The sequence below is a fragment of the Didymosphaeria variabile genome, assembly GCF_027946475.1.
Source record: "Didymosphaeria variabile strain IMI 356815 chromosome Unknown scaffold_7, whole genome shotgun sequence".
Lineage (NCBI taxonomy): Eukaryota > Fungi > Ascomycota > Dothideomycetes > Pleosporales > Didymosphaeriaceae > Didymosphaeria > Didymosphaeria variabile.
The window spans coordinates 3,313,038-3,330,371 of NW_026611626.1; the positions used below are offsets into that span (position 1 = coordinate 3,313,038).

Here is a 17,334-nt window from a genome sequence, read left to right on the forward strand (position 1 = left end):
ATCTCGGCTTCTTTGCTATTACTTTTTGCTACCTCCGGTATCAGCTATGTTCCTCAAGCGAATCCTAACATTTGCTTCATTCGCTTTGGCCCGGTATGCTGCGGCAGCCGGTGTCACCGGCGCGGCAGAGGGTTTCGCCAAGGGCGTGACCGGCGGTGGCTCAGCAACCGCGGTCACTCCGTCTACCAACGCGGAATTGGTCTCCTATCTGGGTGACAGCTCCGCCCGAGTAATCATCCTGACGAAGACCTTTGACTTTACTGGCAGTGAGGGAACCGTGTCGGGGACCGGATGTGCACCGTGGGGAACCGGCAGCGCATGTCAGACCGCTATCAATCAGAACAGTTGGTGCACGAACTATGAGGCCTCAGCTCCAAGTGTTTCCGTCTCTTACGACAAGGCTGGTGTCCTGGGTATTACAGTTGGCTCGAACAAGTCGCTGGTTGGCCAAGGATCTTCGGGTGTTATAAAGGTATCAGGATCCCACCGGAGTGATTTGACCATTGTTCGATCATTCGCTAATACAGTCCCACAGGGTAAAGGCTTAAGGATCATAAACGCAAAAAATGTTATCATCCAGAATGTGAAGATCACGAATTTGAATCCCAAATATGTGTGGGGCGGCGACGCTATAACCCTCGATAACACTGACTTAAGTAAGACTCCATACACAACCCCTCCCCAAGAAGTCAGGTTGCTCACGCCGAATGGCTGAGGGCATCTTTCATCAGTTCTCAAGATCTTGCTGACTTGCTGATTAATACAGTCTGGATTGATCATGTATCTACGTCACTCATCGGTCGACAGCACATTGTTCTGGGCACCAGTGCTAGCAATCGTGTAACGATTTCGAACTGCGATATTGATGGCACAACTTCATGGTCGACAAACTGCGATAGCTACCACTACTGGAATGTCCTGTTCCTGGGATCCCAGGACTTGGTCACTTTCAAGAACAACTACATTCACCACTTCTCAGGCCGCGCTCCCAAGGTTGGTGGCAACACCCTTGCCCATGTGGTGAACAACTACTTCTATCAAACCGATAGCTCAGGACATGCTTTCGAGATTGATTCCGGCGGCATGGTTCTAGCTGAAGGGAATGTTTTCCAGAACGTAGTCAATGTGGTGACTTCGCCCGTCGGAGGCCAAGCTTTCACGAGCCCCGACAGTTCGAGCAATGCCGCTTGCTCGTCTTATCTCGGCCGCGCCTGCGTCGTTAACGCCTTTGGGAGTTCCGGCGCTTTCAACATCAAAGACACGGGTTTCCTTACTAACTTCTCGGGTAAGAACATCGCTTCTGCTTCCAGCGCTACCGACGCAAAGAACGTAGTGAACACTGCTGGTTACGGGAAGATCTAATGTTATGGGGGGAGACAGGAGCACCTATTATATATACCATACCACGCCTAGGAGAAGGGCCAGAATCATGAATAAAACGTCTCCATTTGCCATATCTTTTTCCTGTTTCCGATACTCTAGTATAGATTCATGCAGCGCCTTCGCCACAAGGCTAGTATCGGCAATATTCCCTCCTCCAAACAATTTCTTATAGAACCCCCCGCGCGATTTCTCCCGCTGCAGTGTAATCTGCAGGCCAGATCGAGCCAATAACGTGCGGGAAGCCAATCTTCTGAAAGGAATTGGTGAGATGGATGGACTCGTCTCGAAGTGCGCCATCACCGATTTCCGCAGTAGAACACGCAGATAGACAGGCCAAGTACACGATGTTGAGATCTAGCTTCTTAAGAGTCGATACAGTGAGCACGGCTACTTCGGATGCTTTGTCGTCTTCGAGGAGGATGACGCCGCTTCGTGCAGGGTCCTGGTGGATGGACACACGATGGCAGGCGAGGTGGATGAAGGGGAAGTCATACTTGCATGGGTCGTTCTGCTGATGGTAGTTGGCGCAGACAGGCTTCTACATGCAACACATTTCGTCGTTAGTAGCTCTTTGTGCATAGTTTCTAACGCAAAGCTTAACCTAACGTTGTTTACAACATTTACAACCTTCACGTAATTTAGAGTAAAGGCGCTGGGAACTAGTGGCCTGGCGTATTATCACGGAGGGGCTTTTGGTCTTGTATCTTATAAAGTAAATAAGTATTTCAGATGGCGGCCGCGAAAGGAATTCGAAGTGTCTTGATTTGGACACAGCCACGCATGCAGCCATCTTCTAGTGCTATGAGTATCCCCGTGCCGATCAGGCCCACACCCGCGATATCACTTCAGTTTATGGGAACTGCTTGTTAATTCGTTGTGACTTTGGGCTTTCGGTATCCAAGGTTCAAAGAGACTAACAGAGGTGCTGGACTAGTTGTTCTATCTAGACCTTACCGCCTTAAAGTCACTTTATGTATCAATTTGTCTCCTAAATATCTCAATTATCAATAGGTAATATCATGTACTTAGAGATATGGTTATAGAGTATGAAATCTATCTTTGAATGCTGTTTGAGCCTCTGTTGAAAGATCGAAGTCTACCAAATTCTAATGAAGCTTTGCAGACATGCCTCCTTTTTGGAATGGCTTGAGAACTGGTTCGGAGCTTTTATCAAGGAGTTGGGTTACATCTTCGCCGAGCCAGTAAGGTCTCAACGTACGGTAACCTTCCTCGGCCTCAAATACCCGTCCGTCAACTAGAAAGACCCCACTGCCATTCAGACCGTCAGACAGTCCAAAAAATGCAATTGTCTCGGCAACCCTTCTCGCGGTATTGATGGGAAGGTTCAAGTCCTTAAACATCTTCAACGCAGGACCTGCAAAAGGCGTGTCGATCATAGCGGAGGCAATCAGATTGATACTCACGCCATAGCTTGGTGCGACAGTTGCAAACGATCGGAGTAGTCCCACGAGCGCGTGCTTACCACCGCCATAGGCGCATACAGGAGTCGCGTCAGCGTACCCGCTGAAAGATCCCGTGATGACAATTGAACCAGATTTCCTCGCGCGGCGGAATGAGAGCAACGACAATTGAATGGCTTTCAAGGTTAGTGGCGAACAGACGGCAAACATTTGTCTGAATTTTCTACTTACTGTTCAACGTGCCAATGAAGTTGATGTGCGCGGACTTCCAGCTGTGCTCGCGGGCAAGGAATCCTTCGCAGAACCAGTCTTCCTCGTCGTGAACGCCGGCATTGGCACAGATGATATCGGGAGCTCCCAAGGTCTTAGTGCTAAGTTGGAAGAGCGCCTCTAGGTCACCGAAGCGCGCTATGTCCGTCTTACAGAATAGAGCCTCTCTTTGAATGCCATACACTTGTCAGTTTCCGTCGCGGTCGCGCAGTTGGTGCTGTCAAACCTACGATCCGTTGCTCTTGAGTTTCTCTGCGAGCGCAGAGCCCTTAGTTTCGTCAATGTCCGCAATGGTCACCCTTGCACCAGCATCTGCAAACAGCAGGACAGCCTCGCTTCCTACACCTGAAGCGCCGCCAGTAACGAGAACATGCTTCCCTTTTGCAGTCTCGAAGATTGCGGGGTCAATGATGTATTCCTTCGACGGTCTTGTATGTTGTTGAGCCATGCTCGTGGCTTGTCAACTTAGTGGACGAAAGATGAAGCGGCGCAACAAAGCGCAAAGCAGAGCTCGCATCATATATGCCTTGGAACTTCGGACGTGCTCTACATCGCAGATGCAAGGCCCGATCCACACGCGCTAGACCGGATTCGATGTGGGGTAACATCTGCAGCAGATCCATGTCTACTTCTACCTACCGTGCTACCATAGTAAATGTCCAGCGGCCGGCTCATTCTGACGCTTGGGGCTGGCAGTTCCGGGATCCGGAATCGAGTGCGGGGCCCCGCACCCAGTCCATGGATCGGGATTCCAATCCATGAACCACCAGAGCTCTGCATCTTTTCCTTACTTTGCTTCCGCTTCAGTTTGCGACGTGAACCCGCAGTATGCTGGAGACACTGCCCAACTCCGGCTCGAGACCGCGCCGCCATGTTGACACTGGTCTCCCGGCCAGCAAGTCTCACAAGTGCCCCAAGTGCCCCAAAGTCTTCAGAAGAAGCGAGCACTGCGCGAGACATGAACTTGCCCACACAAAGGAGAGACCTTTCGAATGCCAGTTCTGTCACAAGACGTATGCTCGAAAGTATGCTGCCCCCCTCCCCTCCCGTAACAGCCGTCGCGCACGAACTGTCGTTCTGACGTGATGCCTTCGTCCCTGCAGGGACCTTGCGAAGCGCCACGAGAAGACCATTCACACCGAACAGTACCAGACAATCACAAATTCCAATGCCCCTCGCGGACCAAGCCGCCCTGATATTGACTCTCGTACGCATTCACAGCAAACTTGGAACACCATCTTCGTGGATGACTTTGCACTTTCCTCTGTCAATCTTCCCAAGACGCAGGCATTGTGGCCGTCGCGAAGAAATACCCTCGCCGGACAAGTCGCTGAAGGATCCATCGGTCATGCAGGATGGCAGGCACCAGCGCAAACCCATGCGGTATCTACTGACATTTCTCCACATGCCCGCGGGGCTTCGGGCCTGAGTAACTTACCTCAAGACTTGCCCACACGCGACCTGGACGCCATCGAGATCGATCATGGAGAGACCGCCCCATTGGTCCCCATAGCCTTCGACTCCTCCACAGTAGCTGATTCCACCAAGTCAAGCGAAATGTACCTCCTAAACGAGTCTGGGGACAGGCCAGAAAAGCGGCCTCGCCTACAACTCGAATCGCCCGGTATGCTTTCAGCCTTGCTAGACCCAGCGCCTCCCACGCTAAGCGCAAGCTCTCTTTTACCTAGCGATCAACTGAACTTGTATGGAACGCTCGATTATCTGGGAGATGGCTTGATGTTGGGCGAGATTACGGACGATTTCTTCTTCCATCAGCTTGCGGGAGAAGATACAGCCACGTTGGGCATGAATAGTAGATTCAGCAATCCCTTCGACTCTTCCAGCAGGAGCGCAGCCTCGAGCACCGATTCTCCGGATACATCCCGGGCTTCTCATGCCGGAGAAAGCACCTCCAAGTTGAACAGAGCGTCTGCGCGACTGCCGACCATTCTAAGGGAAAAGTTTGAACATGCTACGCGGATCATAGTGGACGATGACACGTACGAAATGATCTGTTCTGATGCTCGCCGCCGTCGCAATGTAGAGGGCCAGCGGCTACTGCCTAGTTCGGCACGTGAGATGCAATATTTACTGAACGGTTACCTCGGGTGCTTCCATCAGCATCTGCCAATCTTGCATATCTCTTCTTTAAAGATGGCGGAGACACCAAGTCCGTTGATCTTCGCAATGTGTTGTATCGGCGCCCTGTATAGACTCGAGAGGCGGAAGGCTCGCAAGCTGTTCGACATCGCGGATGCAATGGTCGACTTTGAGATGACACAGAAAAGCCCTTCATCTTTTGGCAAGCCAAAACAGATGTCGACTTCCGAATCGGTTTCGTCAAATCTAGCAATATTAGCTCCTCTGTGGGTAATGCAAGCCCGCATGCTCTTGTCCCTTTATGGCGCTCTCAGTGACGATGAGGCGACTATGAGGGCCGAAATCGACAAGGCGGCACGTTTTGGAACGGTAAGCAACAAGGCTCCCAGTCACGGTCTTACGATGTCTCTGCTGACTATAAGATTGCACGAAGGATTATCGTTCTCGTCGAAGCATTCTCGCAGCTGGTATCTGCCAAGACCAAAAAGTGTCCTGGGAGGAATGGACGTTGATCGAATCGAATAAAAGACTGCTGTGTGCCATCTTCATCTACAGCAACATGCTTGTAGTTGCATTCGACATACCACCCGTGTTCGGCATCATGCAGGATCTCGAAATTCCTTTACTAGAAGAAGAGGTGCTATGGAATGCTCCAACCGCCGAAGCATGGCAGAGCCTGCGAGATTCCAGGCCACCAACACCTTTCAAGACGATCAGAAACTTCATGGTTGATCTGTTGGCTGGCGAAGACGACAACGACTCTAAACCATGCACCGTTTCAGGCTTTACGGCGCTCATAACTGTACATGCCGTGAATATCCTCGCCTGGAACTTGAGCCAGTTCTCACAACTGCCTATCCTTTTGGCTATGGAGTCGTGTGGCAATGCAGCTCATGCGCTTCTCTCGAACACGTTAATGACGTTCTTGAGGTGCCAGGAAGCATTACGGCGAGCTAAACCCGAAGGCATCGAATCTCTCTGGAGCACCTCAGAAGGGCCATTGCTTCTGAATTGCGAGGCTATGCTTCGCGTCGCATATACGCGAATCCTTCTTACCAAACACTTGCCCGATAGACTCGAACTTCTGTGTTCTACTGGTCAAAGAAATTTAGATTCGCTCAAGCAATTCGTCCATTCGTACCTAGAGAGAAGCCCGTCCTTTACTAAAGTAATGGCGAGTATGTGCGAAGCGTTTGCCGTCCCTTTCAGAGCTGGCTACCTCCTTGTACAGAAGACAGCAGCCATCAGTTGGAGCGTCGAGCATGCTATGGCCGGGTGGGGCTGCGGTGAGTAGTCTATTTGACATGCTTAGCAATTTCCACTGACATTAGCTACGAGTCGTGCTTCTGTCAAAGTGGGTGCACTATATCGAAACACGTGTTCAGCCGCAATTCCGCTCCGAAGCGGAAAATGATATTCTGGCAACGATAAGATCGTTACTTGAAGGGGTGGACGGTTATGAGGACAGCCAGACACGATCCTTGGCAGCTGTTGTGGTGACCAGCTGGACGGACCTGTTGAGCGATGTATGCATATCCTTTGATGGCTGTTACTCTTACCGAACTTGTGTGATTAACGAGTATCAAGGTCTGGGTTTGGGGCATCACCACAAAGATGGCTCGAGTTCTCGTGGCTCTTGCAGAGGTCTATGAAACATTGCATGCGGAGGCGCAATGCGAAAGCGAAACCCATTGAGCGCTTATTCAAGTCTCGATATCCTATACATTCTTATTTGGTTCGACTCGCCCCTGATGTTCCTCATCATGGTTATCCACGGCTACGGCAAAGCTCCAGACGACTCAGGAGACTTTTGCAGCGCACACGGAAGTGTCTCCGGCTGCGAAAGAGAGCAAAATCTGTACACACTGTATCCAGTTATCTTCGGACTCAGGAGGAATGCACAGATATCCTCGACCAGGAAGTGATCGCATCCGAGTCTCGCTTGTGCATGGAAGATGCCTCGAAGACGAAGACAATAGGGTTTGACGATAGTTGCGACGGGATAATAGAGGAAAAGCTTCGTTGGACAGTAGATTTGTTTAGAAGGGGTATCAGTGGTCGCCTTGAACGAGACATCTGCAGGACTATCAACGTGAAGCGTAGAAGAGCTCTCTTACTTCTGTTCTGTTCGAGGTTTTCAATTTTTGAAGTGAGCTGAACAATGAAAAGCCTGCCGAAAGATCCTCGAGAACTCCATCCTTTTGACTGCTTATGTGCAAGTACGTGCAGTACTACGGGATAGTTATTTGATTGCTAGATGACAAGTCTGACTCGGCGCACCTCTTATGATAAATCTCTGCTCGACATAGCACAAGACCACAGGGTGCAGACGGGCGACAACGGCTCTACCGACGCCATAACAATACCGCACCTGGAAGTGCAATGTGGCGTCGTCGTGGTGGGGAGTCAAGCGGGGCGCAACCCTTTGGGGGTTGGGGTTACACAAGTGCTGGTCCGACCGAACAGTGCAAGCGCGCCACTAACCCCATGCTGAAGGTCGCCCTGGTGTACTGTTTTTACTCGCACCGCCGCATATTCAACTACGGTCCAACGACCGATTCAGTGCTCTGAACATGACAATATGTTGTAGCACATTCCAATGGTTCGGTTGTGGCACATCGACCAGCCTCAACAAACACTGCTGGCCGTATTCACTACATGCCCAGTAATTATCCTTTTGGGATCGTACTTCTGGCTTGTTCCAAACGTCATCACGGTGTATTGATTGGCTGTCACCAAGATGCCGTCGCGCAACTCTGATGTATCCATTAGGATTCGAGGAGGCGCCACCTACCTCCCGGGCCCCGCGGCCTGCCTTTCATCGGGAGCATGTTCTCGATTGCCAACATTGACAATGTTCAACACGTAGTGCGGGAATGGTACCTACGGTACGGCGACAGTTTCTACATCAAGGTCGGCGGTACAGATTACGTTTGGCTGTATTAGCCAGCCCAAGACTTTAAATCTAAATAGGTAAATAGTTAAGGATATAATTAAAGAATATTATACTTACTAAAATCCGTCTTATAGGTTCTTAAGGCCCCAAGCATGAATTGCCAAAGCCTTGATACTCCCTATTGTTGATAAGACGATGAGGGGTAAGTCGCTTTGGGTCTCCGGAGACCGTGTCACGGAGCTACAGGGCATACTCCACGATCTAGCCACCTTGGACGGGTCAAGACGTGAGCGTTACCGTCGAGAAGGGACAGAGACGGCTGCTGGAGGGTGGAATCAATTAATGACAAATTCGTCGACCACAAATAATGCTTTGAGAGCTTTGAGCGAGAAGATGGGTTTCGCCTTGTCCACTTTCGGCGTAAGTGCCGGATCTACTGCGACGTGAACGTCGCACGTGCCAATCCCCCACATAAGTCCAAAAACGGCGAGAGCTCTCCCACACATGTGTCGGTGTAGCCTCAGACAAGGCGATGTGATGAAGTGTGTGGGTGCATTGCTCTAAGTACAAGCGCTTGGTGGGGGCTTCCAAAGTGTGTTTCGATCAAGCTACGCAAAAGTACTACGAATATCACGAGCCATACAGTAACGTGGTTTTGGGTTTTGTTAGGAAATTGTCTGTATATTGTGTAAGCCTTATTCTGAAAGGTAATTGAAAGCGGTGGAGCGTCGCGGGCAGGTATTTAGGAGGGTTGGTTAGCAATTGCCCGACGATGACAGTGGCCATGGATGGGTAATTATGAGACACCGGAAGTTCAGCATCATACCTTTATTTGAACCTTAATTAAGCCTAGAAATGGGCGCCCGAAGACTGGACCTCCGATTGAGGGCCTCGTATGTCGACCCCAACAACCACGAGCACATCGTCATCCTGGACTACTCATGGTCGAGTCGAATCATGAATCTGAGCTCTAGCTGCTCACCGTAACCTCATGCCACAACAATGGCCTCTAGTTGAATTATTGGGGAAAAGGACGGCACAGTGATTTCAAATCCTGAATAACTTGGGGTCGCAAAGTTCTAGCCGGCCCATACCGGATATTGGGTGCTTACCCCCGCGAAGCTTGTTTACCCCAGTTCGCTCTACTGTATGATGCACAATGCGTAGTCTCGATCCATGGCAGGGATCAAAGACAGCTCTTGCCGCAACTTTAGAGACCAGCACATACGGCACTCTTGCCTCATTGACGTTTTTCCCAATCAATCTTCAATCAAATTATGGGTTTTTTGGATACTACAGCCTCGTGGAGATGTTCACGTTGCTGGCACTGTACTCCTCTACGGAGCCGGTACGCAGTCGGAGGCGCAGACGTCCAATCTGAAGCATGACTCCGGAAACAATCAGGAAATCATTCTTGTACCTCAACCCTCGGAAGACCCGAATGATCCTTTGAACTGGTCTAGCTTCGAGAAAAACACCATCCTAGCTATCCTTTGTTATGGATCCATCACGGGTGCCGCTGTTCTAGTATGTGTGCTTCACACCGTCTAAAGGAGCTCAGATTAAGGATCGATCACGGGCTGACCTAGTTCGTATAGGGACCTCTTCTCGCATCTGGGACCGTACAGATCGCCACCGAGCTCAATGTACCGTTGACGGACGTCGCCTTGCTCTCTGGCTACATGCTTCTCACTGCAGGGGCCGCTGGACCATTCACCTCGGCCCTCGCGCGCAAATTTGGCAAACGGCCTCTGTACATCTTCTCATCATTCATGGCCCTGGTCGGATGCATTGTCGGAGAGGTTGCCAAGAACTACAACACTCTTCTGGCGGCTCGAATCTTGCAAGGCTTCTCGACGGCAACTTACGAGTCCTTGATCGTTGCATCGATTGGCGACTTATTCTTCGTACATCAAAGAGGCTCTCGAGTCGCCATCATCATGTTTATCCTGACCGCAATCAACAATGGGGTCGCGATTATCGCTGGACCTATCACGGATCACCTTGGCTGGTCGTACAACTTCCACATACTGCTTCCGTTCGCGGTCATCCAGTTCATCCTTTTGATTCTATTCGTACCAGAGACGACATATAGACGGAATAGTCTTTATAACACGGATGTCATTGCATCGTACGAGGATCTAGAGAAGCTGGGTAGACTAACGGACAAGGCGCGTCGCCCTCGAGAGACGGCTCGACTCGATGACACCATCACTCACATGGAGAGAGTCTCAAGCATCGAACTGAGCCAAATGCCCGGTCGTATAAGTACAGCGCCACCTCGCAAGACATTCACTCATCGCTTGTCCATATACAATGGAGTCTTCGTACGTGACTCTGTACTGAAGATGTTGCTCGCCAGCGTGGTCATCCTGCTAAATTTGGGTGCTTTGTACAACGTTATTGTCTCTGGTATCATCATCACCTGGTCGGTAGCGACTTCCCTTATCTCTTCAGTCCTGTGGACGGCACCACCGTATTCCTTGACTACCTCCGGGGTCGGTTTCATGTCTGTGGGACCACTCATTGGTGGCATCAGTGGAGCAGTATTATATGGGTCTTTTTCTGACTCATTCATCAAGAAAATGGCGAAGAAAGATCAAGGCATCTATGAGCCCGAGTTTAGACTGCCACTCATCATTCCCTCCACTGTCATTACCGTGGCTGGGCTCGTCGGCTTTGGCTATGCTTGCCAAGGCGGAGCATCCATATACGTCATTTCTTTCGTGTGGGGTATCATGCTATGCGGAATGTTCATCTCCGCTTCCGTCACTACGGGCTACGTCTTGGACGCCTTCAGAGAGTACAGCACGGAGATCTTCATCATGAACATTGTCTTCAAAAACTTCTTCTTCTATGGGTATGCATGCCCCAGCCCAGTGGCTTTTCACTGATCACGTGGACTAATATGCTGCATACTATAGATTGTCCGAGTACGTGGTCAATTGGCTCTTGGTCCAAGGTGCTGCGGAAATGTACAACACCATGGCAGGCATCACTGCTGCCGTGTCCCTGACGACACTCCCACTGTATATCTACGGTAAACGGTATCGATGCTACTGGCAACAACACAATCTCATCCGACAGTGGCATCTCGAGACTGACAAGACCGGTGCCGAAGAGTAGTGGGTATGGAGCGAAGCCTGCGTCTGGCTTTCCAGCTGAAACATGTCCCAAATTGGCTAGGGAGTGCGATCTTATGTAACATTTGAGTAGTGATTCCGAGCAACAATTTCAATGATTCGTAATTCTGAGTTGGGTAATAATATGATCCAATTGTCAACTCCAAGTAACTCTGATAGAACGACATTGGCCCGTTCATTTGCGTATCTAAGATCAATGTACCTCCGGAATCGCACAATCTTGTAAACCTTACAACACGACCTCAACATTCACAAACTATCTAATATAGAATCTGGTACTGTTCCACCGTCGTTGGGGAGGCCTCCTAGAAATTCCACCTTGAGATCATACAGATTCTGTTCTCGGATTAAGTCTCCCATTGTTGACACATAGGCGACGTCCTGTTCGCAGTCGAAATATCTTCCTGCCAGTGTTTTGCCCTTCCCAGTCGCGAGGAAGACACAAGTCTGCCCGCACAGAGACGGTTTGCATTTGAATTGCGCACAGAATTTGGTGTACATCTCGGCTCCTTTCGGATAAGCCTCGGCGACATCGTCGTTCAGAGTCTTTTGGATGCCAGTCCTAGTAGCACCGGGGTGGAGGGCAAAGACGTGGATGTCGGATAGACCGTCCATCTCAAGTTCTGCTTGCAGACACCCTGTGGCTCTGACGAGAGCGGCCTTTGCCGCGCCATAGTTCACGCAAAAGACCCCATTAACGGTTGCGCTTCTGGATGAGATGTTGATAATCTTGCCTCGCTTCCTCTCGCGGAATGAATTGATGAGCATGTGACTCCATAGCATCGGCTGCTCTGCAAATTAGTCTAGATGCAGTGTAATGGCTTAAGTGGCAATCTCACAGCTTTCAGGTTGATATCAATCATGCTCCAGAATTGGTTGAAGGTATTCATATGGAATGGTCGATCGATCGATCTGCGACTAGTTCAGCTACGTTATCTCAAGTAAACAGAAAGGAAGAAGCGCACGCTCCAGCATTGTTGACCAAAACATCCACCGGGCCAAGAGCGCTCTGGATCTGCGCGAGCGTCTTTTCAGACTGCTCTTCGTCTGTTACGTCGCAGAAGTAGATGTTGACATCTCGCGTGATCTTTTCACATTCGGTGTTGACGGCTTTCAGGGCCTCCGCTGCTCGCGGTATGTCGATGAGGGCGAGTTTGGCGCCAGCGTTGGCAAAAGCCAGCGATTGCCCTCTGCCAAGCCCGCCGGCGGCACCCGTAATAATGACTACTTGACCAGCGAGAGCGTCATACAATGTCTCCTCGCTGATTGCAGGATAGGGTTCTGTGTTGATACTGGGTCTTTCGACGCTGTTGGCTGCCATGATGGTAGATTTTTTGGGGGTGGGCCGCAGTCGGCAGCTTTGAGTTCGCACGGACTGGGAGCCTCTACTATTCTGGTCCCAAACCCCTCAACGCTGTCCATGAGACTGTCGGTTCAATCAATCGCATGACTGGTCGAAATATACGTTCTCCAAAAATGACCCGAGGCCGGGTTTCAGCATAGTGTGGGGTATCCCCCACTTGTGTCCTCCGGGCTTCCCAGTTTCGCGAGGAACAAGATTTCCCCACTCCATCCCCAGCCGCTGCGAGGCTGGGCCTGGCACTTCACCTCTCGCGTGTCGTTGGCCTTGGAAATGGTGGGACGCCCATGCTGGACAACAACTATATTGTTACCAACACGACGTACTAAAAGCGGTGACTGGCACACGGTAAGCCAAACCCAACATGCCCGAGGTTCGTCTTTCCAATAGCCAGATCGACCACTACGAAATCGACGATTTCACAAAACCCTGGCTGGCAAATGATGTCGAGATAGTTGTCTTTCAAGGGGGCATTACGCGCCACACCAAAATGCTCTTTAACGTCGTTCCGCTGCTGAGCGGGGAGGTGCGACTCATTCGTCGCGATTTGCGCGGACATGGGCAAAGCTCGATTGGAGACGATAAGGGCTACAAGTACGAGCTCGATACGCTGGTGGACGAGATGGCCGAGTTCGTCGACAAGGTCGCTGGACGGCCAGTCCACTGGATCGGCGAGAGCACCGCAGGCATGCTCGCTATTGCGTTTGCGCGCAAACATCCCGACAAGGTCAAGTCTTTGATCGTCATGTCGACTCCGCTTGCACTAGGGTATGAGCAGAATGATCCCTTCTCCGCAGGATTTTGACAGACTGCTAATGGTGCTGCGCAGCGAAGCGTTCAGAACAATGACGTCCGAGCCATATGACAGCCCGGGTGAGGCAGTACGAAAGCTCGGTCTACTAGAGTGGCAGAGAAGCCGACCCATATCTCGTCTTGCTGCGAATCGCAAAGCTGACACCAATGAAATGGGCGCATTCTCCGGAGAGGCATACAGCAAGTGGTTCGAAAGTATGATCCAATTGCACCAGAAGGAGGGTATTGCCCGATACTTCCATTTCATCATGCAGGTCGACGTGACGGATCAGCTCGAGCATATCACTGTTCCAACGCTGGTCATTGCGCCAAAGAACAGCATGGCTAGTCCAGTAAGCCTGAACAAACATATCGCGTCAGAAATCCACACATCCCGCCTGGTCATTATCGACAGCGTTGGGCATATGGTGTACATGGACCAACCGCAGGCAACGTGCGATGCACTACTGCAATGGCTGCAAGATGTCAAGTCGCAGCGCGTTTGAGTATGGAACCTTAGTCAATAAAATTTGTTGAATCATCATCGTAGTGTGCATAACACCGGACATTTTGGTGCCATGCTCATCTGATTTCACTCACGAATTGGGCAAAACTTTGCAGGGGCATCGCAGTGACAGCTTTTGATTAATCTCTCAAGAATGCCTCGGTACAGATGCTAGGAAACCAACGTATGACTTGCACCTCGTAATTGCGTAGGAAGAGACACCATTGACAAAGAGATGTAAACCCAACATCAGAAACGGGTCAAATCTATTTTTTTCTTTTCTGAAAACAAACTACGAGAGACGAATGAAAAAGACGCTGCACTCCTCACAACCTTTTCGATTTTTATCTCACCTTGTGTCCACGACTTGGCCATTTGACTTGATGTTGTACTCCTTGCGGAAATCATGCATGATCCTGTGTATACTCTGTGCACGTTGTTAATAGTCGATTGTTGTGCAGGCCGGGTGGACTTACGGTTGCCATTTTCTGCGTGATGGCTGGGTCCTTCCGAGCTTTGGTTAGCAGATGGAAGAATTCGTCCTGCTCTGCCGTCTCGCCATCTTGCCAGAGGAGACGCATGTTGGCACTTGACACGGGATTCACTACGTCGTTGTATTTTTGCCGGCGTACCTCACTGTAGCGATCGAGAATCTTTTCGTCCGCAAGACCTTTGTGTATTCCGACGAGGCAGTCGGAGAGATTGCCTACATCGACGAGACCACCCGTGAGACCCAAGCCCCCACTGACAGTTGGGTCAGCTGCGAAAGGGAGGGTTTTATGTGGGATACTTACAATGGGGTGCAAAGATGTGCAGCATCTGCTGCGAGCAAGAATCGGCCCTCTCTCATGCTCTTCGCTAATCTCTGATGCACCTTGTAAGGACTGATATTGACGACCTTGAATTTATCGGGATCTGGGTGGCCAGGTAGCAAGGCCTTGTATTTGGCTGGCTGTCGGGCAATGTACTCTTCCCGGGTCAAGCCTGGAACCTCACCATATGTAATTCGAAGCAGACCGTCAGTCTGAATTCTGGCAATCATTGACCAGTGGTCTTGATCGACCAGAAAAGCTGAATCGTCACCCCAGCCGGCTGAGGCCATGTCGGGGTAATATGCCTAACACGTTCTCTAAGCTCGGCTCTCCCCACAAAGGTGGAAAACCTACGTTTGTGGCCACGATCTGTTGGTCCCAGGTCATGCCCGGAAATTCAAAGTCTCCGAACAGCGATCGCCGTATCTGACTGTTTGCTCCGTCACAGCCAACAATGTAGTCGGCTTCAAGGCGCTTCTCTCCCTCAGTCATCACGACATCGATCCAAGCCCTCGATGCATCTTGACCGATACTGGTGACCTTGTGGCCCCAGAGGATCTCGGCGTTTTCCTCTTTGGTGATGCGGCCGTAAAGAATTTTGGCCAAACCATTCAGCGGCAAGCACACCATGCGCTCCTGTTCAGGTATGTTTTCGACGTCAATCTGACCTAGCAGAGTCCCGTCAAGTTTCCGCCACGATACGGATTTGTCAACCCGGAACCCAGCGGCGAGAATCTCATCCAAGACGCCAGCCCTGATGAATTCATACTGTGCCGGCCATGAATAGTGCGTGGCGCGAGGCGCCTCATCCAAGCTTTCGGCCATCTCGACCAGGGTAGTTTTGATACCCTGTTGACTGAGAATCAAGGAAAGCAGCAGACCAGATGGGCCGGCGCCCACGACAATGACCTAATAGCTCGTTAATGGCCCGTAGCCATACGCTGGTTCGATAGCGTTCGGATACCTTTGCGATGTGAGTCATCTTGTCTGTCCAAGAGGCCGTCCAGAGACTTCTTTCGGCACTTTGATCACGTGCTGTTAGGCACCGTTTGTGGTCGAGAGACTTTGTTTGCGAGAAGGATTTTTTTGTGCAGAGCTCAAGATCTCTTCGCGACATAAGAAGACGTCTCTACCATTCATTGACTGAGGGCAGAGGACGTGACTCTCGTGATGTGGGGGAATCGCTCAAATGGGCGTACCTAGGTAGTGTACCCCACACCCTCCCGCTCAGGGTTTGGGACGAGAGGCGCGCGGACCCACCACCTCGACAGTGAGCCCACATGCCAACAGCCTCTTCGATGTTGGAGAAATGTCTGTGTGCATTGCATTTAAAGACGGCTGCACGACTTCGGCACTGAAAGTACGCCCCACGCTTCTCGTCTGGCCCCAGACTTCAACCGACACCAACTGAGTTTCGATGGCTGCTGTCGACTTGCTCCTATCGCGCCATGCCCAACTCTCACTCATCGTTTTGATTGTTGCTGTGGCGTACTATGTTAGCTTCAAGGCCAAGGGCAAATACAAATATCCACCGGGTCCTCGAGGCTTTCCCATCTTCGGCAATCTCTTCCAGTTACCCCCCAGCTATCCCGGTCCTCAGTTGGCAAAGTGGGCCGAGCAGTATGGAGAACTGTAGGTTGCGGGACATTTTTAAGGCAGGAAGCGGGCTAATTCGCCATCTTCAGCTTCACATTGCAACTGGGGTCAAGGAAATGGGTCTTTCTCAATTCCATGAAGGCCGCCCAGGAGCTCCTAGACCGGCGCGGTAAGCTGTACATAAACCGGCCTGACTTTGCCATAACCCAGGATGTGCTCTCGGGGGGCAATCGGATTGTCTTAATGCGTTATGGCCAAAGATGGAGAAACCTAAGGAAGATTATGCATCAACTGCTCATGGCCAGCAATGTCAGTGAAATTCGCTTTGCATTAGGCGCAGTAGCTAACAGCTCACCCAGTCGGACACGTACAAGCCGTTCCAGGAGGTGGAGTCGAAAGCGCTAATATGGGAACTTCTTCATCGTCCGACCGAGTTCTATCTACATAGCGCCCGTTTCGCCAATTCAGGTTCGCACGCAGGAAAGACCCCAAGCTATCATGTGACTTCACTAACTCGAGAATGCATACAGTCATTTTTTCTGTGTGGGTCAATATCGTAACCGTCTCGTCACGAGGTGTAAATTGGAACTAATACGATCTTACAGAGTCTTCGGCCGGAGGACAAGCATGCGCGACGAGAATGTACAGCTACTCTTTTCAACCATCGAAGACTTTCTGGATTCACAGAAATCCCCATCTGCTAGCTTGATCGAACAGTTTCCTTGGGTGGCGCGGAACCTGCCAAAGCAGTTTCAGTGGTGGAGGCCAAGGGCCGAAAAAGTGTTCAAGAAGACCGTAGGGTGAGTGCTACGTTCTAGGCATTGATGCGTGATAACGCCTGAGCTGACAGGCTCCTCTTCAGAGTCTACGCCTCTTTCTTGGACGATCTCGAACGCCGGGTTCAAGAAGGCCAGGATCCAAAATGCTTTGCCAGAGACATGGGACTTCTAGCCTCAAAGTACGGCTTTGACGATGCGCAAAAGTATTTCTGCGGTGAGTGAACCCAGAGGTAGCAGAACCAGTGGCGCAGCAGTATTACTGACAAGGTCTGTAGCT

The 17,334-nt window shown here is 50.8% G+C and overlaps 3 protein-coding genes across 3 annotated transcripts; all 3 read left to right on the forward strand.

Moving 5' to 3' along the window:
* Positions 1–611: 611 nt before the first annotated feature.
* N0V89_010245 (uncharacterized protein) lies at positions 612–1,362 on the forward strand (the record flags this gene model as incomplete). Its single annotated transcript, XM_056218989.1, has 2 exons — positions 612–615; positions 767–1,362. The coding sequence occupies 2 exons, from the start codon at positions 612–614 to the stop codon at positions 1,360–1,362; spliced, it is 600 nt and encodes a 199-aa protein (XP_056068254.1).
* Positions 1,363–12,937: 11,575 nt separating this feature from the next.
* N0V89_010246 (uncharacterized protein) lies at positions 12,938–13,378 on the forward strand (the record flags this gene model as incomplete). Its single annotated transcript, XM_056218990.1, has 2 exons — positions 12,938–12,946; positions 12,968–13,378. 2 exons carry the CDS (start codon positions 12,938–12,940, stop codon positions 13,376–13,378), a joined length of 420 nt encoding a protein of 139 aa, XP_056068255.1.
* Positions 13,379–13,418: 40 nt separating this feature from the next.
* Positions 13,419–13,871, forward strand: N0V89_010247 (uncharacterized protein; the record flags this gene model as incomplete). Its single annotated transcript, XM_056218991.1, is given in 2 exon segments — positions 13,419–13,423; positions 13,442–13,871. The coding sequence occupies 2 exon segments, from the start codon at positions 13,419–13,421 to the stop codon at positions 13,869–13,871; spliced, it is 435 nt and encodes a 144-aa protein (XP_056068256.1).
* Between the last annotated feature and the right edge of the window lie 3,463 nt (positions 13,872–17,334).